General features: G+C 48.3%; 1 protein-coding gene and 1 pseudogene across 2 annotated transcripts; both read left to right on the top strand.

Moving 5' to 3' along the window:
• The first annotated feature begins 129 nt into the window (after window positions 1-129).
• On the top strand, window positions 130-5,582 carry LOC120647334 (chaperonin CPN60-1, mitochondrial-like). 2 transcript variants are annotated; one of them, XM_039924097.1, is made up of 18 exons: window positions 130-307; window positions 435-462; window positions 684-875; window positions 1,243-1,402; window positions 1,881-2,056; window positions 2,151-2,246; window positions 2,578-2,682; window positions 2,765-2,851; window positions 2,999-3,088; window positions 3,158-3,238; window positions 3,334-3,402; window positions 3,630-3,707; window positions 3,844-3,939; window positions 4,232-4,331; window positions 4,434-4,537; window positions 4,609-4,714; window positions 4,803-4,881; window positions 5,188-5,582. In XM_039924097.1, the coding sequence occupies exons 3-18, from the start codon at window positions 849-851 to the stop codon at window positions 5,270-5,272; spliced, it is 1,539 nt and encodes a 512-aa protein (XP_039780031.1). In that variant the 5' UTR covers window positions 130-307; window positions 435-462; window positions 684-848; the 3' UTR covers window positions 5,273-5,582. The 2 variants fall into 2 exon arrangements, with proteins under 2 accessions (XP_039780031.1, XP_039780029.1); XM_039924095.1 differs by having other exon boundaries at window positions 684-815.
• Window positions 5,583-8,219: 2,637 nt separating this feature from the next.
• LOC120648268 lies at window positions 8,220-22,139 on the top strand (annotated as a pseudogene).
• Window positions 22,140-23,280: the final 1,141 nt, after the last annotated feature.

Here is a 23,280-nt window from a genome sequence, read left to right on the forward strand (position 1 = left end):
TTTTCTCAGGCGAGCCCATGGGTCGACACCAAGTGGCCCATGACGTGCGGCCCATGTTGACCTTATGGCAGCCCAGAGACCACGAGCCACGGCATTATTATTATTAAAACCCTAAAACCCCTGCAAAACATATGCCTCTGCCTTCGTCTTCCCCAATTCTTTCCTCTTCTCCAAGCAGCTCCACTCCGCCCCCCCTCCTCCGCCTCGCCGTCTCCCTCTCTTCCGCAGAACCAGCCCGAGGGCTAGAAGCAAAGCCTTCTCCGGTCGCCATGTACCGCGCGGCCGCCATCCTTGCCTCCAAGGCCCGGTGAGTGAACTGGCCGATTCGTTTCTTCCTTGTTCTGTGCACGCTCTCTAATCTCTATTGTTCCGCTTTGGGGTTTTTGGAGTAATCAATCGTGTCGCTGAAATGTGCGGTTTGCCTCTTGGTGCAGGCAAGCCTACGGGAGCAGCGCTCGCCAGGTGAGAAGATTTCTCTGGCAGTGATTTGTTAGTGCGATTTTAGTTTGCCTCAGGCCTCAGGCCTTGTGGTTTAGAGCGTCCTAGTCCTGTTCAGTTCAGCGATCGGAAACGTTAACTTGCTGAAAAGTTCTTCTTTTCGGGGCTTTTCCGTTCGATTCAGATTTGGTTTTATAACTGACTTGTGCGCACGATTGCTTTGCATGTGATGCGATGCTGATCAGGTGGGGAGCAGGTTGGCCTGGAGCAGAAACTATGCTGCCAAGGACATCAAGTTTGGCGCCCAAGCCCGGGCCTTGATGCTGAGGGGTGTTGAGGAATTGGCTGATGCGGTCAAAGTTACAATGGGCCCCAAGTTACACCATTGTGCATAAGCATGTGTAGAGTTCATGGTCTTCGAATTTCGAGTGTACCTTGTAAATGCTGTTTGTCTTAGTTCATATAGTTCTGTTTTATATTACTGCTTAAATTATTCAAAAAAATGTTACCGCTTATGCTGGCACAAATCATAACAACCACATTTATTGGACTGTTTGCTATACCTGTTTTTATAGCCAATATGGCAGTACATATTTTTTTTCATGCACAAAAACTTTACATGTGAGGATTATCGAGATGTAAGTGACATTGAAGATGATAGTGTATGCAGTTCTCTGCAGATAGCTTACTTGGATGATTTTATCTTTATTAGCTCTTGTACACGCCATGTTCCCATGGTAGGATTCACTGTATTTTTCTTAGTATCATGTTGACATTATCAGGTTCAATTTTTTTATGCTACAGGGTCGTACTGTTATTATTGAGCAAAGCTTTGGCGCTCCTAAAGTTACAAAGGATGGAGTGACCGTGGCCAAGAGCATTGAATTCAGTGACAGAGTAAAGAATGTTGGTGCAAGCCTTGTAAAGCAGGTTGCTAATGCTACTAATGATACAGCTGGGGATGGTATGCCATATGCCTGTCAATCTTATGACTACTTAAGATTTTATATCGGCTTGTCCTCTGAATGTATCGTAGGCAATGCTCAAACTTAAGACCAGCAATATTCTGTACTAATATGTAAAAATTCTTTCACTCAAAGCTCCGCTTGTGGTGTGTATTTCAACTTTATCATTGGACATATATTTTTGACAGGTTTACAGTGCTATTCATATCTTTCATTTCTAAGAACCAACTTGTAACGCATGTTGTCAGTATCCATTTTGGCTTCATTTGACTGTATGATTGGTGTATTTTGCACAATGCACGGGTCTTGATCCTAGGGTTACTACATTGTTAAGGCGAAGTCTCATATTATATGGTTTCCTTTAAGTACTCCCTGCAAGTATTGTTATTTTCTGATAATTGGTGAATGATTTCATTTAAGTTCCCTGTTCTTGTGCTTTCATTTATGTTCCCTGTTCTTGTGCTCAAATGCTTTCAGGTACCACATGTGCTACTGTTCTTACAAAGGCTATATTCACCGAGGGTTGCAAGTCTGTAGCTGCTGGAATGAATGCCATGGATCTGAGACGTGGTATCTCAATGGCTGTTGATGCTGTGGTCGCAAACCTAAAAGGCATGGCGAGAATGATCAGCACATCGGAGGAAATAGCACAGGTAACTGTTGAACTGCAAAAAGGCAAGAAACTAGAGAGCATTTTTATTTTTTTTTCTCCCAAAGGTTTATGTTCTAATGTATGTATTACTCAAGGTGGCTACTATATCAGCCAATGGGGAAAGGGAAATTGGTGAGCTAATTGCAAAGGCTATGGAGAAGGTCGGTAAAGAGGGAGTTATCACCATTGCGGTAAGTGAAAACACTCTGAAGAACTTATGTCACTTCTGCCAATATATTTTGAATTATTTTTGGCGGTTCCAAGGATTCCAAATAATTTACACACTTCCATTACTTGCAGTACACTTAAGTTGTTTATATGCCCAGTTTGGAACATATTTTCCTTTTTCTGTATACCACAAGGGACTCATAGATTTTCTCTCTCTCTCTCTCTCTCTCTCTCTCTCTCTCTCTCTCTCTCTAGTAGCTGTGGTGGGAGAAGATTTCTATGTCAACTTTTCTCCTCTAGGGGTTTGTTTCTATTGTGCTATATTTTGATTTTTTAGCCATGAAATCTTGATAGGATGGCAACACTCTCTATAATGAACTTGAAGTTGTGGAAGGCATGAAGCTTGACAGAGGTTACATCTCTCCATATTTTATTACCAACCAAAAGAACCAGAAATGTGTAAGTATTTCCTTTGCTTTCTTGTTATTCTACCCCAGTAACGTGTGTTTTGTTATTCCATAATTTATTTTGTTTGTTATAGGAACTAAATGAACCCCTGATCTTGATACACAACAAGAAAATATCAAACGTGCAAGCAATGGTCAAAGTGATGGAGTTAGCTCTACAGGTATTTCTTTAATTGTTTATTATAATAGGTTGGCTGATGTTGGGATGTATTGACCTTAATTGCATTCTGTTTATTCTTTTTGACTCATGGCTGATGTTTGTTTGCGATGACTTCAATTACATTCTGTTATTATTTTTCTTTCAACAGAAGAAAAAACCTCTGCTCATTGTTACGGAAGATTTAGAAAGTGAAGCATTGGCTACCCTGATTCTTAACAAGTTTCGTGCAGGTGTTAAGGTTGGCTCTGTCTCTATCCTTTTGTTACTAGGTTTTTCTTCAGATTTTTCTAATTGACATGAAATGTAGGTCTGTGCGGTCAAAGCTCCTGGTTTCGGGGAGACCAAGAAAGCTAACTTACTGGACCTTGCTATTCTTACCGGGGCAGAAGTAAGTATATAGCTCTATTACTTTGCCTATGTCATAGTTTTCGGATATTCAGGTCTCATTTACTTTAATTTGTTTTTACACCTTTGTTGAACTAGGTCATAACTGAAGAACTTGGGATGGACCTTGAGAACTTTGAGCCTCAGATGTTTGGCACTTGCAAGAAGGTAAAAGATTGTGTGCCTGTTGATGATTGTACACTTTGTTTAAAATCCTATCAAACTGAACTGTTATACAGTATAAAATAATCACCTTGTTTGTGAAGTAGTTATGTTTTAGATTATGTGATTGAACAATAATTGTGAGCTTTGAATAGCTTCAGAAGATTATTTTACACATTCTATTCCTGCTTCGGAGGGCACTTTTTTTATTAAATGTAGTGATTGAACTGCAGGTTACAATATCGAAGAATGACACTGTCATCCTGGATGGAGCTGGAGATAAGAAGGCAATTGAAGAGAGAGCTGAGCAGGTTCTTTGTCAGTTTAGTTTCCATAGACAGTCTGGAATCTTATGTGCTTATTGCCTTAATATAATGATGCGCAGTTCTCCTGCGCGTTCGAGAAAAAAATCTTATGTGCTTATCAATAAAATACTGTTTTCAACAGCTGAGATCAGTGATTGAGCAAAGCACTTCTGACGTTGATAAGGAAAAGCTAAAAGAGCGGTTGGCAAAGCTTTCTGGTGGTGTTGCTGTTCTAAAGGTGAAAAATTATTACCCAGTGGTGCCTCAAATGATGTAACTCCCAAATTTTGATAGCACTATTAAACTGATCAAATCTAGATTACTGGAACAGTACTCAACTGACAGATTAGGTAGTCTGTCGATTAGCATACATTTTTTCGAGAATACGCAGGAGCCGATTAGCATACATGTATGGAATATTTAGTAGGTACTTAGCTGGTATAGTACTCATAAGTGAATTGGCATGACATTTTTTATTGATGAATGCCTTGAGTTAGTGAGAACATTATTTATTTTTATCTTTCTTTTAGATTGGTGGAGCAAGTGAAACAGAAGTTGGTGAGAAGAAAGATAGGGTGACTGATGCACTAAATGCAACCAAAGCTGCAGTTGAGGAGGGCATTGTGCCAGGTACGGTGCTGTAGCCTGTAGGTTCACTGTTGAGTTCTCTGGTGTAAGCATGTATCAGTAGCATGGCAGAAAATTTTATCTGTTCATGATACACATACATAGGTGGTGGCGTTGCCCTTCTCTACGCGTCAAAAGACCTGGATAAATTGCAGACTGTAAACTTTGACCAAAAGATTGGTGTTCAAATAATCAAAAATGCTTTGAAGGTTGGAAGTTGATTCCTTTTTTAGATGATCCTCTCTTGTTTGCCTTATCTGACGATTGGAGGATTTTGCAGGCCCCAGTGCAGACTATTGCTTCAAATGCAGGTGTAGAAGGAGCTGTTATCGCTGGCAAGCTGTTGGAACAGGAAAACACTGACCTTGGCTATGATGCAGCTAAAGGTAGGGTGCATAGTTGACCTTGACCCTTGGGGTCTCAGGTTAGATTATGTTTCTAACTTCTGGTTATGCAAACTGTCTTCCAACATAGGTGAATACGTGGACATGGTGAAGGCTGGTATCATTGACCCGCTTAAAGTGATCAGGACAGCCCTGATGGATGCTGCAAGGTCCTCTCTCTAATTTCAGACTCATTTTTCTTTTGTCTAATACATGTGGGGCTGGGATTTAACCATTTATGCGTATAGTACATATGAAAGTTAGTGAAGCTGCGTTAGCTGAACCGGATTAATATCCTGTTGAAGCTCTCGTGGCTTTGACTGAATTGTCATTAATTAGCTCCATTTTTAGATTGTTCCATGCACATTCAAGCAGTTCCTGAATCTTGGTAGCCAAACCTGTCTGTCGTGATATATTTCTCCCGCTTTTAGTCCGCAGGATCATGACACATTTTTGCCTTCTGTCTTCTGTTGCAGTGTGTCATCTCTGATGACTACCACAGAATCTATCATTGTTGAGACCCCGAAGGAACAGAGCGATGCACCAGCAATGGAATACTGACATGCCAAAGAAATGTGATTAAGTGAAATATTTATTAGTAGTAGATTCATCACTCTGGCTGACGAGGAAGTTGTCTAGATTTTGATCCTCCTGCCGAAGAGGGTATATAACTTTAGGTGGTGTTGGAAATTGGGATGAACAGAACCCTCTTCTGCACGTCAGAGAGTTAAAATTTTTTGGAGCGAATGGTTGCTGCTCTTAACCGGACGGTTCTGTAACTTCTCCGTAGAAGTTATAACTTGGTTACTGGATCAGGTGTGGTACTGGTTTAAGATGAATGTGAATGTTAGATGTTGACTTGATGTAGTGCGATCTGGCTTTCCTCTTGGTGATGGTTGGTTATGCTTTCCGATTTGTTTTCCATGTTAGTTACTCATGGAAAACTGTATGTTCTCGATCGATGTGCTGGGAGAAAATGTCTACAAAATCTGAGGGTTCTCTTAGCAATTTTTGTGAATTTCCCGAACTCCGCAGATTGAATGCAGGGACTCCGGTGCGAAATTATATCCGGCCTCTACGGCTGCTGGCTGCTGACCAGTATTTTTTTTGGCCGTCCTACTATCATCTAAGAGCATTTTAAGAGCTCTTGTGTCTATGAATAGGTAAAATTCTGATATAGTTATTATATAAAACGAAATGCTAGCGAAAAAGGGATGAAATTCAACAGCTTCTCTAAAATCCAAAAAGGGATGGTTAGTACTCAGTGCTAGGCAAAGATGCTCAGCGGTACTCCTGGATAGAAAACGAGGATAGAAGACGAGGTAGATAGAATTTCTGTTGGATGGAAATTTTTTATCTTCTTTTTTTTAGAAAACGCACTCAAGATAGAAAAGCTCTTGGAGATGCTCTTGAGTTTGATTTTGGTCGTCCAACTTCAAAATCGGGTATTCTTGGCCGTTAAACTATCAAAACTGGTCATATGGGACCATCGGATGATTTTGCTAGTTGATTTGGGTGACATGGATGCATGTGGCAATGGACCCACGTGTAAGCCCACCTCTCTCTCTCGCTGCACCGCCGGCCATGCGAGCTGGAGTTTCGCCATGGGCCAGCACCGCCGCCCGGCGAACTCGAGATCTGCTGTAGGCGCTCTTGTCCTACGGAATCTTCAGCATCAGCGGGCGGAAAGGAACGTCGTTTCGTCGTCATCCAACTCATCGTCCTCATCGTCGGCATCGCAGAGCTTCACGCAGTGGAGGTGACGGCGCACCAGCCGCCGCAGGCATCATCGTCGGAGAGCGGGGCGGGCACCGGGGATGCGCGGCGGGAGAGGTCGTGGCGGCGCTGCGAATGGTCGAGAGGGAGATGGAAGCGGCGATGAGGCCGGTTCCGGCAGGGGTCGGGGCCGGGATGGTAGCGCGGTGCGGGAGCTGGCGGCTATAAGGATGGGCGTGAAGATGCTCCTCGTCGTGCTACCGGAGGAGGGGATGGCAAACCGCGGGCAGGAGTGCGCCATCGGCATCCTAGCCGCCATCTTGGGGGTGGAGGCGGCGGCGGCGAGGGTAATGGGGCGGAGTCACTGCCGCCACCAAAGGTAGTGAAGGCAGTGATGCAGGGCAAGTGCAGCGCACGTGGATAGGTCAAGGGCGAGCTGCAGCTCTGCCGCGGGGCGGGGCAATCGGCCGGGCGAGCTCAAGCTCTGCCGTGGGCTAGCGCAGACGGAGAGGAGAGGAGAGAAGTGAAGAGAGAGAGGAGGGCTAACGGGTGGCCCCACTGCCATGTCACGTCCACACTAGCCGAACCACCACCACGTGGCTTTCACGTCATCCAAACCATCCATCAAAACCGTTTCATGGCCAAATATGATCTATTTTGATAATTTGATGGTTAAGAATGTATGATTTTAGAGTTGGATGACGAAATCGAAGTCAGATGATAGTTGTATGGTCAAAAATGAACTTTACTCGCTTAGAAACATCAAAAATAAAAAAAGATCAGCAACTTCACCGCGTCCCGTCTTCTCCCCCCTCGAGCCCAACCATGGTGGAGAAGACGACACCACCGCGGATGTGCTCTTCGATTTGGTGACGAAGAAGGAGCTCTTCCAGCCAGTCGCCGAAGGCAGGGTCAGGATGTACGTCTGCAACGTCACGACCTACGACTTGTGCCACATCGGCAACGCCCGCGTCTACGTTGCCTTCGACGTTCTCTACAGGTAGCGCTCGGCTCTCCTCTTGGTCGATTGGGTGCTTCGAGTGACTATCAGCTGCACCGGGCAAGTGTACTGCTGTGCACTTCGATTGGTAATGGATTATTGATGGGCTTGCCGAACTATAGAGGACAGAGCGAAATACAGGAAATGTTCATTTTGACCCTAAGTACATTTTAGCTGGAGTTTAATTTAAATCTGTAACTTAATCCTATGCAACACAAGATTTCTGGGAAGTAATTAGCACTTTCAATCTAAAACCACACCACTAAAAGTTGCACACGAAGCCACCATTGTTAGCCACATTGTAATTACGAATAAAAGTTGCTCCCTCCGTCCAAAAAAACTAGTCATTCTAGAACTCAAAATTTGTCCTAAAAATCAAGTCACTCTACCTTATTTAGAAAGTGCATTTACATGTAAGAATCAATTATTGCTAAATATGGCTAATAAATAGGAGCAAATATAATCATTTTACATTTTTATTAATTTATTCTAAACTTTTTAGGATGACTCGTAATTTGGGACGGATGGAGTACTCCTTAACATTTGGGACCAGACTTAATTTTCTCCTTAAATGATTACTACGTTTAACAAGGACTCTAAAGGTTAGAAAAGGAACTTAAGAATTATAAATAAAGGGGGTCGTATTTGCAAGATTCCCAACGTAGCCCACCCGGGCAGGTATCCGATCGCAAGATCCTATGTTCTCCGGTTCTCCCCCTCCTGCACAACCGCCGCGACTTGTTGGGTTTTAGGCTTTTAGCGCCATCAACCCTCTCCCATTCATCCTCCACCATGTCGGAGCCGCCGCCGCTGCAGCTCTTCAACTCAATGATGAAGATGTTGGAGTATATTGAGCCCATGTATAGAGGCCCATCTAGAGGCCCATGTATAGGTCTATATATACCCACCCATCTAAGGTTTGGTGGAATACATCTCATAATTTCCTCCTACATGGTATCATTAGCCAAGAGTTAGGTTTCTTTCTCTCTCCTCCCTCCCCTCCCAGCCGCCGCCGCCGGCAGCCATGGTCGGCCGCCCGCCGCCGGTGCCCCCCTCCTCCTCCTCCTTACCTCCCCTACCCTCCTCTGCTGCCGCTGACAGGCCGGCCGCCGGACCCTTTGCAGCCGCCGGAGCCTGGGCGGCCGCTGCCGGTCCTGGCGCCGCCGCCTGGCACCCTACCGCCGCCGCCGGCGCAGGCGCGGGCGCGGGTCCTGGCGCCGCCGCTGCGCCCTGGTGCGCCCCGGCTGCCACTCTGGTCGTCGTCGCGTCGGCGCCGAGGGCCGCTGCAAATGCTGCCGCCGCGGGCGAGCTCGGCCTGGTGCTGCAGCCGCCCGGGCAGGGCCCGCAGCTGGTGCCGGGGCCCCTGCCGGCCGCTGCCAGCGCCGCCCTGCAGCGGGCTCCCGCTGCGGATTCGGGCTTGCTGCACGCCCCAGCGCCCGAACCAGCCGCCGCTACTGGAGGGGATGCAGGGGCCGTGGGCGCAGGAGCCGATCCGACCCTGCTGCACGCCCCAGCGCCCGATCCAGCCGCCGCCGCCCACCACGCCGTCGTCGCTGCATGGTCCGGCTTCGGGATGGCGCCCGCAGATGCGCCGCTCGCCGCCGCTCTTCGAGGGCAGCAGGCCGACGCCGCTCTCGCCGCGGCCCTCCTCGCCGGAAAGTCGGAGACTTCGGCGGCCCAGGAGCGGGTCCGCGTGGCTGCCCTCGCTTGGGAGCGTGAGCGCGCCACGGCCGACGCCCTCACTCTCTGGGTTGCCGAGGCGGAGCACTTCCTTCGTGTCTCCTCTGGCCAGCCGCCCGTCGTCCCCGAGCCCGGCGCCTCTTCCTCACACCAGGCCCCGCCCACTGGATCTGGAGCGCGGTACGACCCGGCCGATCCCATGGTCGCCCAGCACCACCTCCAGGCCGCTGGCGTCCAGAACATCCGGGCCCTGGTCACCGTCCTCCTCGACCCCACGTCATCCTTCTACGGATGCTGGCGGGACCAGGTTCTGCTCGCCCTCTGCCGCTACGCCCTCGATGACCACGTCCTCGTCGACTTGCCGATCGAGGCGTGGGACGTGGTGTGGCTGCGCCTCGACAGCGTCACCCTGTCCTGGATCTTCGAGACCATCTCCCTGGATCTTCAGGACCTCGTCAGGACCCACGGCGGCACCGCTCGACAGGCCTGGGTGGCGCTCGAGGGGCAGTTCCTCGGCAACGCCGAGTTCCGCGCCCTCCAGCTCGACGCCATCTTCCGCACCATCGAGCAGGGGGACCTCTCCGTTGGTTATTTCTGCCGGAGGATGAATGGCATGGCCGATGCTCTTCACGACCTTGGGTGTCCGGTGTCCGATCGGGTCTTGGTGCTCAATGTCCTGCAGGGCCTCAGCAGCACCTACGACCACCTGAAGACCTGGATCACCCGCCAGATACCCTTCCTCGCCTTCTTGTAGGTCCGGGACAACCTCGCCCTCGAGGAGATCACCAGGGGTCTCGCGCCCGGGTCGTCCTCGCCCACCCCTACCGTGCTCATCGCTGCTCCTCCGCCGCTCCTGCCACCTCGCTCCTTGGTGCTGCTCCCGGCGGGCAGACCGGAGGTGGGGGGCCGTGGACGTCGTCGGCGGGGGGTGGGGGTGGTGGTAGTACTGGTGGCCCTGCTCCTGGGGGTACCGGTGCCGGTGGAGGCTGTCGGGGCGCACTGACTCCGGCTCCGGCTCCCGCTTCTGCCCCTGCCCCTGGAGGTACGCCCTGGCCATCCTTCAGCAACCCATGGTCAGGGCGCATCTCGATGTGGCCGTTCCAGGGTCCGGGAGGGGGGCCTCATTCTCAGCCGGCGGCCATGTTCACCGGTGCTACTCCCTTCTTCGCGCCGTCCTGGACCCCGCCCGCTCAGCCCAGCCAGCAGCCGACCTGGCCTGGGGGTGGGACCAGGCCACTCTGGCGCAGTCCTTCAGCACCATGGGACTGACGCCGCCGGTCAGCACCGAGTGGATTGCCGACTTGGGTGTCTCCTTCCACACCACTCCTGATGCCGGTATCCTCTCTTCCGTCCGACCCCCACACCCCTCTTGTCCTTCTTCCATCATGGTTGGTGATGGGTCTTGCCTTCCTGTCACTGCCGTGGATTCAACTCCTCATCTTTCTAATATTCTTGTTGCTCCTCAGATGATTTACAACCTTCTTTCCATTCGCCAGTTTACTGCTGACAACTCCTGTTTTATCGAATTTGACTCTTCTGGCCTTACTGTGAAGGATTCGGCTTCCCAGTATCCGCTCCTCAGATGTGATAGCCCAGGGCCCCTTTACACTCTTCGGCTTCCTGCTTCCGCTACTCCGCCTTCGACTTCTTCTTCGTATGCTGCTTTTGCCGTGACGCCTTCTTCCACCACCTGGCACCGCCGGCTTGGACACCCTGGCCGCGACGTTTTGGGTTAGCTCAGTTGTAGTACCGATGTTCCATGTACTAGGGCTCCTGCTAAGAACCTCTGTCATGCGTGCCAGTTAGGTCGTCATGTTAGACTTTCTTTTTCTTCTTCTTCTTCACATGCTGCGCATGCTTTTGATCTTATTCACTGTGACCTGTGTACATCTCCTGTACTTAGCATGTCTGGCTATAAATATTATCTGGTCATTGTTGATGATTTTTCTCTTTACTCTTGGACTTTCCCTTTGCGCGCCAAGTCTGAGACCTTCCCCACCCTCCTCCACTTCTTTGCCTGGGTGTCCACTCAGTTCAGTCTCACCGTTAAGGCCGTCCAGTGCGACAACGGACGTGAGTTCGATAACTCCACCTCCCGTTCCTTCTTTCTCTCTCGGGGTGTTCAGCTGCGTATGTCTTGTCCGTATACCTCTCCTCAGAACGTCAAGGCTGAGTGGATGATTCGCACGACGAACGATGTCGTGCGCACCCTTCTGATCCAGGCCTCTCTGCCCCCGCGTTTCTGGGCTGAGAGCCTCCACACCGCCACCTACTTGCTCAACCGTCTTCCGTCCACTGCTTCTCCTGCTCCTACTCCACACCACGCTCTTTCCGGTACCCCTCCTCGCTACGACCATCTTCGGGTCTTCGGGTGTGCGTGTTACCCTAACACCTCCGCCATTACTTCTCACAAGCTGGCGCCCCGCTCGACTCATTGTGTGTTCCTTGGGTACTCCACTGACCACAAGGGGTACCGATGCTTTGACCTCACCTCTCGCCGCGTTCTGATCTCCTGACACGTCGTCTTTGACGAGTCGGATTTCCCCTACTCCACCTCCTCCACACCTTTTCCTGACCCCGAGCTGGAGTCGTTGTTTCCGACTGACCCGGTGGTTCAGCCACCGTTACCTGTCTGTCCTTTCCTTGCAGGTTTTTCCGGCGCACCGGCACCACTTCCGGTGATCCCTGTTGGGCCGCGCGCGGACCCGGTGTCTCCTACTGCGCCACGCACGGCCCCGGTGCCTTCCCCTGCACCTGCGCGGTACGCTCAGCCGGTGCAGGTGTATCGGCGTCGCCGCAGTACGCTGAGCCAGTGCAGGTGTACCGGCATCGTTCGGTGCCGACACTGGAGCCGCCTCCTGCTCCGGAGGCTCCTGCGGCGCCTCCACCGGCGCCGTCGCCGCTGCCGCCTCCACCGACTCGCTCTAGAGACGAGCCGGAGGTGTACAACCCACCAATCATTCATCGGGATCCTCAGCATATCCATCCCATGGTGACTCGGCGGATGGCGTCTCAGGCTGCGACTCTCTCCGCCACCGAGGGAGAGCCGCGAGTCTTTCCGGTGCCCTCCTCTGTCCGCGACGCCTTGGCGGATCCTCACTGGCGTCGCGTGATGGAAGAGGAGTACGCGGCTCTTCTTGCCAACCAGACGTGGGACCTCATGCCGCGTCCGTCTGGTTGCAATGTGGTGACTGGCAAATGGATCTGGACGCATAAGCGTCGGGATGATGGCACACTGGAGCGCTACAAGGCTCGCTGGGTCTCTGGGGGTTCACTCAGCGGCCCGGTGTGGACTATGATGAGACCTTCAATCTAGTGGTGAAGCCTTCTACGGTACGCACGGTCCTCTCGCTTGTGCTCTTGCGCTATTGGCCTGTGCACCAGCTGGACGTGAAGAATGTGTTTCTTCACGGCACTCTGTCAGAGACTGTCTACTGCTCTCAGCCGGCGGGATTTGTGGACTCGAGTCGTCCGGATATGGTCTGCCGGCTCAACAAGTCTCTCTATGGTCTGAAGCAGACTCCTCGGGCTTGGTACTCTCGGTTCGCCACGTTCTTGCTGACATTGGGATTCACCGAGGCCAAGTCTGACACATCTCTCTTCATATACCGATGTGGGGACGAGACTGCATATCTGCTGCTCTATGTCGATGACATTGTGCTCACAGCCTCCAGTCAGCAGTTGCTTCAGAGTGTCATCTCCTCTCTGCAGCAGGAGTTTGCTATGAAGGATCTGGGTCAGCTCCACCACTTCTTGGGCGTCACTGTTGAGCCTCGCCCGTCTGGCCTTCTCCTTCACCAGCGGCAGTACGCACTGGATATTCTTGAGCGGGCTGGGATGACTGATTGCAAGCCCTGCTCCACTCCTGTCGACACTCAGGTGAAGCTGTCTGCTGATCTAGGTGATCCGGTGGCTAATCCTACTGCCTACCGGAGTCTGGCCGGCGCGTTGCAGTACCTCACCTTCACCAGGCCGGACCTCACCTACGCTGTTCAGCAGGTCTGTCTCCATATGCATGATCCCCGGGAGTCACACCTTGCTGCACTGAAGCGTCTCCTCCGCTACGTCCGTGGCACTATGGTCCTCGGCCTGGTGCTTCACCGCTCATCCTCAACTGAGCTGGTTGTCTACACCGACGCCGACTGGGCTGGCTGCCCGGACACTCGCCGCTCCACTTCCGACTACGCCGTCTTTCTGGGCGGCAACCTGGTCTCCTGGTCGTCCAAGCGGCAGCCGGTTGTCTCCCGCTCCAGTGCCGAGGCGGAGTACCGTGCTGTCGCTAACGACGTGGCGGAGGCGTTCTGGCTACGACAGCTCTTGGCGGAGCTCCACAGCCCGCTCGCCAGGAGCACGCTCGTCTACTGCGACAACGTCAGCGCCGTGTATCTCTCCACCAACCCCGCCCAGTACCAGCGGATGAAGCATGTGAAGATCGACCTACACTTCGTGCGCGACAGGGTCGCCATCGGCGATGTTCGGGTACTTAATGTCCCGACCACCTCTCAGTTTGCCGACATATTCACCAAGGGACTACCCTCCTCGATCTTCTCGGAGTTTCGCTCCAGTCTCAACGTGACGGGTGGCTAGTTGTGGCTGCGGGGGGGGGGGGGGGGGGGTATTTGCCCTTTGTACTTGCTTCCTGTCCAGTCTTAAACACCGCCGCGACGGTTGTTCAGACTGCGGGGGGTGTTGTGTTGGTTTTCTTGTTGTCCAGTCTTGAACACCGCTGCGCCGGTAGTTTGCGGGGGGTGTTGGAGTATATTAAGCCCATATATAGATGCCCATCCAGAAACTCATGTATATGTCTATATATATCCACCTATTTAGAATTTGGAGGAATACATCTCATAATTCCCTCCTACAGAAGAAGAATAAGAGGAGGAGCCCTTCAAGCCGCGGGTGGAGGGCAAGGTCAGCATGTACGTCTGCGGCATCACGCCCTACGATTTCAGCCACGTCGGCCACGCCCGGGCCTACGTTGCCTTCGACGTGCTGTACAGGTATCAATCTCGGATCTTGCGGGTCTTCCTAGATGAGAAATTTCTGGGGTCGGTTTCTGTAAAGCGATGCGTTTTGCTTCCGGGGCTTTAAGTTGTGAGCACCTCGAGTTTGGTAATTGAGTGGACTCCTATTGTCTCGCTGCTTGTATGTGGAATTGTTCGATATGTTCACGCAATTGGGGAATTGTCCAGTGGTGTGATTCATGGCGGCTCCATTGTGGACTGTGGTGTTGTGGGTTTATGTTTTGTCTGCGGCGCTCTGGTTGGGAGCTGAGTACCTGGATCGGGTGATGTTTGATTGCATTAGTTCCTAGTCGCCTCTGATACAATACATAGATTGGTGTTGCCCTGCTGGTGTATGCGAGGAGTAAACCGTTTGCATCCAGCCTTGAATTTTTCGTTCAGTCAGCAGCATAAATTACTCCCATATATTCAACATGTTCTGCCTAACTTGGAACATGTTGAGATCAGCTAATGGGCATAACAGTGATATAGTAGTTTTATCATAGTTCAAATCAAACCATTTCAATGTGTAAGGAACATGGCCTCTTCTAGGCCATTGTTTGTGATTTTGGTGATTGAGTGACAATATAATTAATAAGACTAATAAGTTTGTGAGATCACATTTGTAGGAGTTTTTAGGTCCCATGGATATAATTCAAAATGTCTAAACTACCGTCAAGACGCAATGTTCAATCTATTGTCGAGACGCCATGTCCAATCCACCATCAAGATGTCAAGTCCAATCTGGCGTAGAGGTGCCAAAAGATCGCCACGACAAATTGGACGAAAAAATACAGATTCAGCTGCACCGGTTAAACTGATGCCCTACCATCGGTGCATCCGATGGTTGCCAGATACACCGATGCCCCCACATCAGTGCATTTGGTCGTGCATGCTGAGCCAAGTGAGGAAAACTCAGTGGCACCGGTTTAACCGACGGGTCAGGAATAGGCATCGGTGCAATCGACGTACTATTGTCCAGAGACGATGTCAAGCGCACAGCAGCCAATCCTTCAGCACCGGAAGAACCGATGGCCACCGGAGCAATACATCGGTGCAATGACGTCGGTAAAGAAGGATCAAGTGCAACGGCTACGAGAAGATCAAGTGACATCGGTTTAACCGATTTAACCGACGTCCTAGCATCGGTTTAACTGATGGTCCCAGGATTTGCTGCAACTGTGTCAGAGAAGCCAACGGCTACTTCTGAGCTCAGTGTGACCGGAAGAACCGATGCCCTAGCACCGGAAGTTCCGACGCTTACGCAGAAAAATGCCCAATGGCTCTAAACGGCTAGTTCAAGTTGGAAGGCTATATATATGGGCACCCCCGGCCATTTGAAGCTTGCTGGAGTTCCAAAGACATCACACACACACCCAAGAACACCTCCAAGCTATCCAAGAGCTTAGAGATCAAATCCTTAGTCCTTAGCACAAGCTTTGCGAGTGTTAGTGCTAGGTTAGCTCCTAAGTGAGTGAGAGAGCAAGGTGTTGCAGCCTTGTGCATTGGTTCTAGAGTGAACCACACTTGTATCTCGGTGTGCCGGCCTCTTGGAGCATTGGTGGCTCGCCGGCACGTCAACGACCCTTCGGCTTGGTGTGGAGCGGCGTCGACAATATTGTGCGGGAGACGGAGACCCCTCCTTCGTGGGCAAGCTCCCTTAGTGGAAAGCGGGATCAAGGTGACCGTGATTGTGTTCATGGAAGAGACTTGATTGCCGGGAAGCGATACTCTTCGTGAGTGCTTCAACAACGTGATGTAGGGGCGCCTTTGTGGCAATCCGAACTACGGGATAAATCCTCGTGTCGAGAGTTTGCTTCCTCTCATCCCTCCTTTCCTAGAGTAGTATCTTGATAGGATTGGCTATAGGTTGTTAAACTCTTTTGGGATGAGAGTTTCACACTAGAAGAACCATAGTTGCACATCTAGATAGCATGTTTTAGATTAAGTTTTTGTGCAAACTAGTTGGAGTTATAGGTTAAGATTTTAAAGTGCCTAATTCACCCCCTCCCCCTCTTAGACTAGAGCATCCGATCACTTTCACAATGCAACAGCCAAATTTTCATATGCTAAGGTTGAGTTAAAATGTACTGTAAAGCTTTCAGTACTTCTACGTTTGCTCTTTTGGCTTTCATATCACATTGTCCGGTAATCGTTCTCATACTCCATGCAGGTATCTTAAATTCTTGGGAAATGAAGTCGAATATGTGCGTAATTTTACAGACATCGATGATAAGGTAATAAACGCACAGATCATTCTGAAAGTCCACTAATAATTGATAAATGAAAGGTGAATTTTCTTATTTTTACTGACTGTGTGGGTTCAACAAATTATGTATGACTTCCTTTTAACGAAGGAGTGCATTCCCTTTTTTGCAATATAAAAGATAAAAAATCCATTATTTTCACCAGTGCCAAAGTTTCCCTCACCTGCAACATCATCACTTTGTTTTGCTGAATGTTTGCATGGTTTGAAGAGGAAATCTTAGAAATTTTTTTATGTGGATCTTTGCTTTCAAGTTAAGAGTACTCCCTCCATTGTTTTATAGGGCATATTAGGAATTGAAAAGGTAAACCTGTTAAACTAACAATTTGTGAAATAATACGCATGCTTAGTGTACAAAGGTTGTATCGATGGACTCATATTTGATTGATCTTGTATGGCGATATTGAATTTTTAGCAAATCATAATATATTGTAGAGAAATTTGTGGTCAAAATATGCTTCTACAGACTTTCCCAAATCTTAATACGTCCAATAAAAAGAAACAGAGGGAGTATATAGGAATTGCATGGTGCTGTAAAATTACTCTTTCTATTCAGATGCTCTCTAGTGTCTTTATATTTGCAGTGTATTTTCCTAACCTTTAATTCTATATTGACCCCTGAGCTCTGTGACGGAACCGCCAAATTAAAATTCTAAATTAAGCGTAATGACCGTTATTTGAACACATCGGACGCATTAGCTTAATGGTTTAATTTGGCGATCCTTTCTCAACCCACGGCCCGATCGAAACAACACCGGTAGTCCCACGCGAAGGCGGGCGCAGATGGTACAAACATGACGAATACTTGAAAATACACAACACAACATAAGATAGTACATAACTTTTACAAACTTAGTTCAAATACAATAGTTTTCCAAACCGAGTTCAAATATACACTAGCTTACATACTTTACAAGTTTTACAATAGATGTAACCAAAGTTCGATAAGAAAGGACCTACACTTTACTAACTACTGTAGTTCAGATTATGTTCAACCGGTCAGACCGGTTCTCTCAACCGGTCAGACCAGTTACCTATGACCTGCCCAAGACCACTGGTTAGACCGGTACCTCCTACCGGTCAGACCGGTTCAAGCAAAACAGAGGGGCTGCACACTCTGTCCTCAAGTGTGCAACCCGCCGCCTTCCTATTCTACTGGTCTCGATCCACCACTTCCCACCCCTCTGCATTTCGGCGGATGAACTTGGCACAGTAGGGGCAGAAGTCGACGTCGGGGTGTCCTGAAATACATTTTTGGGTGGCAACAAACCCTGAGCAACTAATACTCCGCAAGACTTACCCGACCAGTGGGTGTACTTAACCCACATACCTAGACATGCAAGGCATTTGGCTGGTGGTTTATTTTGCAGAAAAAGCAACTAAAGTAATTCCTTAATTTCAACTTTTAACTCCATATTCTATATGTTTAAACCATCAACTAGTAATTGCATCTTCTAAGCAACCATAGCAAACATTGAATATTAATTCAGGATAAACAATTCCAACCATCACTTATATTCCATAAAGCATTACTACGATGCGGTGCTGCGATCAAGGTGCTCATATCCGAGAGCAACTGACGGCGAATTGATTCGATTTAACCTTGCAAGGTAGACCTAACCAACACGGCACGCAAAAGCCCCGTCGGACCCTACGAGCCAACCCTTCCCCTCCCCGCCTCGAACTACAGAACCGCCCCACCTACATATAGTCAGCCGAGCTCAACGAGAGACCACCAAAAGTAAATACATGCATCCCCAATTCTCCGCGACTACTCGACTCGCCCTAAGGGGTGGTGATGAAGTTCTGTATTTTCGAAGCAGGGCAGTACTAGGCTTACCGGTTTCGACTACCTCCTACTCCCGGCATGTGGTTAGTATTGTTCAAACTCGATCAACAGGGCCAGACAACGAATGGTCCTTAACCGACACAGACAGGGCTAAACATTCCCTGCCCGGTCTCCAATTTTCCATCCATCTCATCTTGAACATAATAACTCATATAATAAGACATAAGGACATCCTATATCTCGCGAGTAATAGGAAATTACTCGACTTCTACCGAGACCTATTAAGCATAGCAGTGCTACCGACCTACACATACTAGTATAAGGCCCAGGGAACCTAGGGATCATGCAATTAGGGTTTCAATCAATTCCTGAAATGTAATGCACAAATAATAGATATATAGTGTTTCATAATTTGAAATAGTAGATCATGCACCGGGGCTTGCCTTTGGGCTGCTGCTCAGAGCTAGGATCAACTAGGCCTTGGGCCGAGTCCTTGTGAACCTCCTGCTTGGCTTGCTCCGGCTGCTCCTCGGGCTCCGCAATCACCTCGTACACAACCTCCTCTACGGCGGCTGCTACACGTATGCATATGATATGAGAAATGCAATTATGACTTGTAATGATAAATTAGTCATTGAACGAGTATAAGTACTAATAATCTACATAAAAATACACTCATACTAGTTGACAACATTTCCAGAGATCCGGAATATCCGGACCACTATCCGGAGTGTCCGGGCCCCCCAAGTCCGGAGTTTCCGGGCCTATACCCGAAGTTTCTCCCGAAGTGTCCCAAACCCGGAGTATCCGGACTTATACCCGGAGTTTCGCCCGGAGTGTCCCAAACCCGGAGTATCCGGACTTATACCCGGAGTTTCGCCCAGAGTGTTCCAAACCCGGAGTATCCGGGCTTATACCCGGAGTATCCGGACCCCAACCGGTCAGACCATACCGGTCACAACTTTCTGCCCAGCCCGAGCTAGGGCATCGCCCAAACGATGATGGGATCCGCTTAAGTGATGCAAAAAGAGATTATTGACCAGGGGAAACCCTTCTAAACATCCCAAAAGACGGATTGAACTAGTACAAGCTAGAGTACCTTAATCAAGCCTTGCTTGCACGAAGAACTTGAAAACGAAGTCTCCCCAGGGAGGAACACATGGAGAGGAAGGTTGCCCACGCCGGTTGGAAGCTTCTATGGCTTTGGGGTCGAGTTGGGATGGGGGATCTGGAGGTTAGGGCTTGGGGGAGAGGTAGGGCAAGGTGAGGGAGTGAGAGGAAGCGAGGAAACGGGGAGGGAGTGAAAGTGAGCTGGTGAGAGAGAGAGAAATAGAGTGTTTATTATATTTGTGGGACCCAGATGACCAAATTAGGGGAAATAGAAACTTCACGCCCGGAGTATCCAGGCCAATGGCCGGAGTATCCGGGCAGGGTGTTACAAGCTCGCTTTGATTGTACAGATTATTAGGCAAGCTAATGAAGCTGGCGAAACAGTTGAAAGCTTGAGTAGCCGGTTTATCAATGAATTCAGTCTTGATATGGATGAGCTCCAGTGCTTGCCTCCTACTCACGAGCCACGTGTTACAGAGCACATTAAGCACATTATAGAGTTGATAACCAAGGTATGTTCAAGTATTGTGGCAAATAATACCAACTCAGTAGGCTTACTATTCTTTTCATAACACTGCATCTGTTGCAAACAAAAGCAATTGGATGATTACATTAACTCACCTTAAAAATTAATGCAGAACAAGGCCAGATTCTTGCGTGTCATATCAAGTTAAGCATTGCAATTATGCTTAACTTACTGTATATCATACTGGCCCTACAAAATTGCACTGTGACCCTTTTATCTTTTATATCACAAGAAATTATTTACTCAGCAATCACGATATTTACACTTTGTGTCTGTTTCTGGACAGAGAATTGAGAATGGGCATGCCTATGCTATAGAAGGGGATGTTTACTTTTCAGTTGATAGTTTCCCTGAATATCTCCAATTATCTGGAAGGATGTTTGGTCAAAATCGTGCGGGTGAACGTGTCGCTGTCGATACAAGAAAGCGTAATCCTGCAGACTTTGCCTTGTGGAAGGTAATTTCAGTGCATTGATATTTCTAGCTTAGGAATAATTTCATACAAACCAAGGTTTATCTTTCATCTATACCACCTGTCTCTTGTCTGTCAGTTATTTATAGGACTAGAGCCCACATATCATTGGCAATTGGCGTAGCCTGTTGGTATAGATGAAATGGATGAATGACCCTCTAGCTTACTCATGTATGTTTCCACTTTCTTTTCATCCTTTGTGAATCATTGTATGCAGTCTGCTAAAGAGGGTGAGCCCTTCTGGGAAAGCCCTTGGGGCCGTGGAAGACCAGGATGGCATATTGAATGCAGTGCAATGAGTGCTCACTATTTAGGACATGTGTTTGATATTCACGGTGGAGGGAAAGATTTGATTTTTCCTCACCACGAAAATGAAGTAGCACAAAGCCAAGCGGCTTATCCAGAGAGTGAGGTAAAATGCTGGATGCATAATGGCTTTGTGAACAAGGATGACCAGTAAATGTCAAAATCAGAGAATAACTTCTTCACAATCAGAGATGTATGGAGTGAGCACGTGGCTGTTTTAACATTTTGTCTAGTTCAACTTTACAGTTTTAGTTGATCTCGAGACCTCTAACAATTATTTTCTTTCAGATTATTTCTCTATACCATCCAACGGCCTTACGGTTTTTCCTCATTCACACACATTATAGATCCGATGTGAATCATTCTGATAAAGGAATTGAGAATGCATCACAGCGTGTGTGCTACATTTATGAGGTGCTTCAGTTCAAATATTGGTTTGAGTTAACATGATAACATCTAACCAATTTAATGGATTTGGTAATTTATTATCTTTTTGTCTAAATTCGCTTAATTTGTATTCCATGTAGACGTTGTATGACTGCGAAGAAGTGTTGTCTAAATATCACCAAGAGGGCATCTCTATCCCAGTCCCAGATAAGAAGCACAATCTGGTCGAAAAGCACCATTCAAAATTCTTGAAATATATGTCAGATGATCTTAAAACCACGAAAGTTCTGGATAAAAGCTTCATGAAACTGCTGAGAACCATAAACAGCGATTTGGATGATTTGAAGATATGTTGGTACTGTTTCTTGTGCAGTTGTGCTTCCAATTTCCAAGTTTTGATTGTTTCGGAATCATATCTTCGCACTATCTTTTTCTTTTGACTTTGTGGTTGATTTGACGCCTTCTCTACTTTCAGAAGCTGCAACAAAAATTGAAACAGCAGCAGAAGAAGCAGCAGCAACCACAGAAACAACCGGTAGATTACATCCAAGATCTTAACGCTATGGAGATAGAAATTAAAGATAAACTATCAGTACTTGGTCTGATGCCACCTTCATCTTTGGCAGAGGTACGAGAGCCGCTGCGCTTCTTAATAAATAAGTAAAAGCCAACTGTCTAGAGTTGTCGTCCAATTATGGTTTCTACATTTTAATGATCAAAATTCTGATTCAACAGGTACTGAAGCAACTGAAGGGCAAGGCATTAAAGCGAGCGTGTTTGACTGAAGAGCAGTTGCAAGAGCTGATTGAGCAGAGAACTGCCGCAAGGAAGAACAAGCAGTTTGAGGTGTCTGACGGGATCAGGATGCATCTTGCTTCTCTAGGCATTTCCCTGATGGATGAGCCCACCGGTACAATATGGAGACCGTGCGAACCAGAGTGGCCTGAAGAATCGGGATCAGTGACCAATGATGATGCTAGTGGAAGCTGTCAGGCCCGGCCTGAAGATTCAGGGTCTATTGCAAATGATAGTGTAGCTGAAACATTAGCCGAAGCTCAGGTGCTGCCTTGATGTACATCAACCCAGAGTGTCACTTTTGGATGCGGTATTCTGTAGGGGTTCACTGACCAGTTAAAGCTGTGTTTCTGGCTGTGCAAGGATTTGGTGGAACCATTCTGAATGAATAGCAGCATTATTTGGTACCATGTTCTAATTTTAGTTGGGTGTTAGTGTTCCGATGCTCATGGCCTTCCCGTCCGACCACGGGACGAGGATCGAGGAATCCTCGGCGCGAATGGCCTTCTGGTCCTGAGAGAGAAAAAAAAGTTTCTACGTGGGACGCACATCGCCTTCTCGTCCTCGGTAAACAACTCCGGCACGTCGGATCTCTTGCTCGCCAGCGTCGGCCCAGAGGACTCCATGAGCACCGCTTCGTGGCGCCCTCGTCTAGTCTGCGGCCTCACCGATCACAAAACCAAATTAAATCACACTCGATAATAATACCTGTGCACACACGTACAGTCAGAGATCTCTCTGGCACCAATCACAGAGAGACTTCTGTTCGCAAGCAATACAAGAGGATATGTTTCTTTTCCAGGAAAAGAGAAATCTGAAGATAATCGAATTAGCCAAGAATTAGACTTGCCTATAGTTGCTGCAACAAGCCAACAATACATCGGCTAGCTCTTGCGTCTCTTATAATAACTCACTGCACCACCTTCTGATTCTGCAGCGACGGCCTCCATGCAAGACGATTCCCGGCAGCAGCGATGATCTTGGCACCTACCCAACGACGCCCGAGCTGAAACCGCCGATGCCATTGACCAGGATCAGCGAACAGACACAGAGGGAGTCTTCGGAGAACTCGGGATAGAGAGCAGGGAGGTGGCCTCTTTCTCGTTTTCCTCAAGTGCCGCGGCGTGCTCTCATGCCAGAAGTGACGGCCACATCCACTTGGCATTGGTTCAGAAGCAAGGGGAATGGAGATGAAAGAGAGGGAAAGAGAGAGGAGCAAGTGAGGGCTACACATCACGACTACAATTTAAGGGCGACACGAATCAGATATTCAGCACTGACATTTATGTCAACATGCATGCAGTGATGTTGTTTATTGTTTAAAGAGCCTTAAGCCATCCCCAACCCATAATTTCTAAAGGTGATGTCTAAAAAAAAGAGAGTAAGAAACTACTCTACATAGTGTTTATGACAAATGAAGAAAATAAATTTTATCCAATCCTCTCTCTTCTTTCTTTTGTCTCACCCTATCACTCTTCTTTCTTTCTTGGTTCTTGTGTAGACATGGTGTCTTGTATGA

The sequence above is a fragment of the Panicum virgatum genome, chromosome 9K (assembly GCF_016808335.1).
Source record: "Panicum virgatum strain AP13 chromosome 9K, P.virgatum_v5, whole genome shotgun sequence".
Classification (NCBI taxonomy): Eukaryota; Viridiplantae; Streptophyta; class Magnoliopsida; order Poales; family Poaceae; genus Panicum; species Panicum virgatum.

Coding starts and splice junctions, on each gene's coding strand:
- LOC120647334 (XM_039924095.1), top strand. CDS start 132: ATGCCTCTGCCTTCGTCTTCCCCAATTCTTTCCTCTTCTCCAAGCAGC. Junction 3,940..4,231: donor GTGGTGTTGCTGTTCTAAAG/GTGAAAAATTAT, acceptor TCTTTCTTTTAG/ATTGGTGGAGCAAGTGAAAC. Junction 4,538..4,608: donor TAATCAAAAATGCTTTGAAG/GTTGGAAGTTGA, acceptor AGGATTTTGCAG/GCCCCAGTGCAGACTATTGC.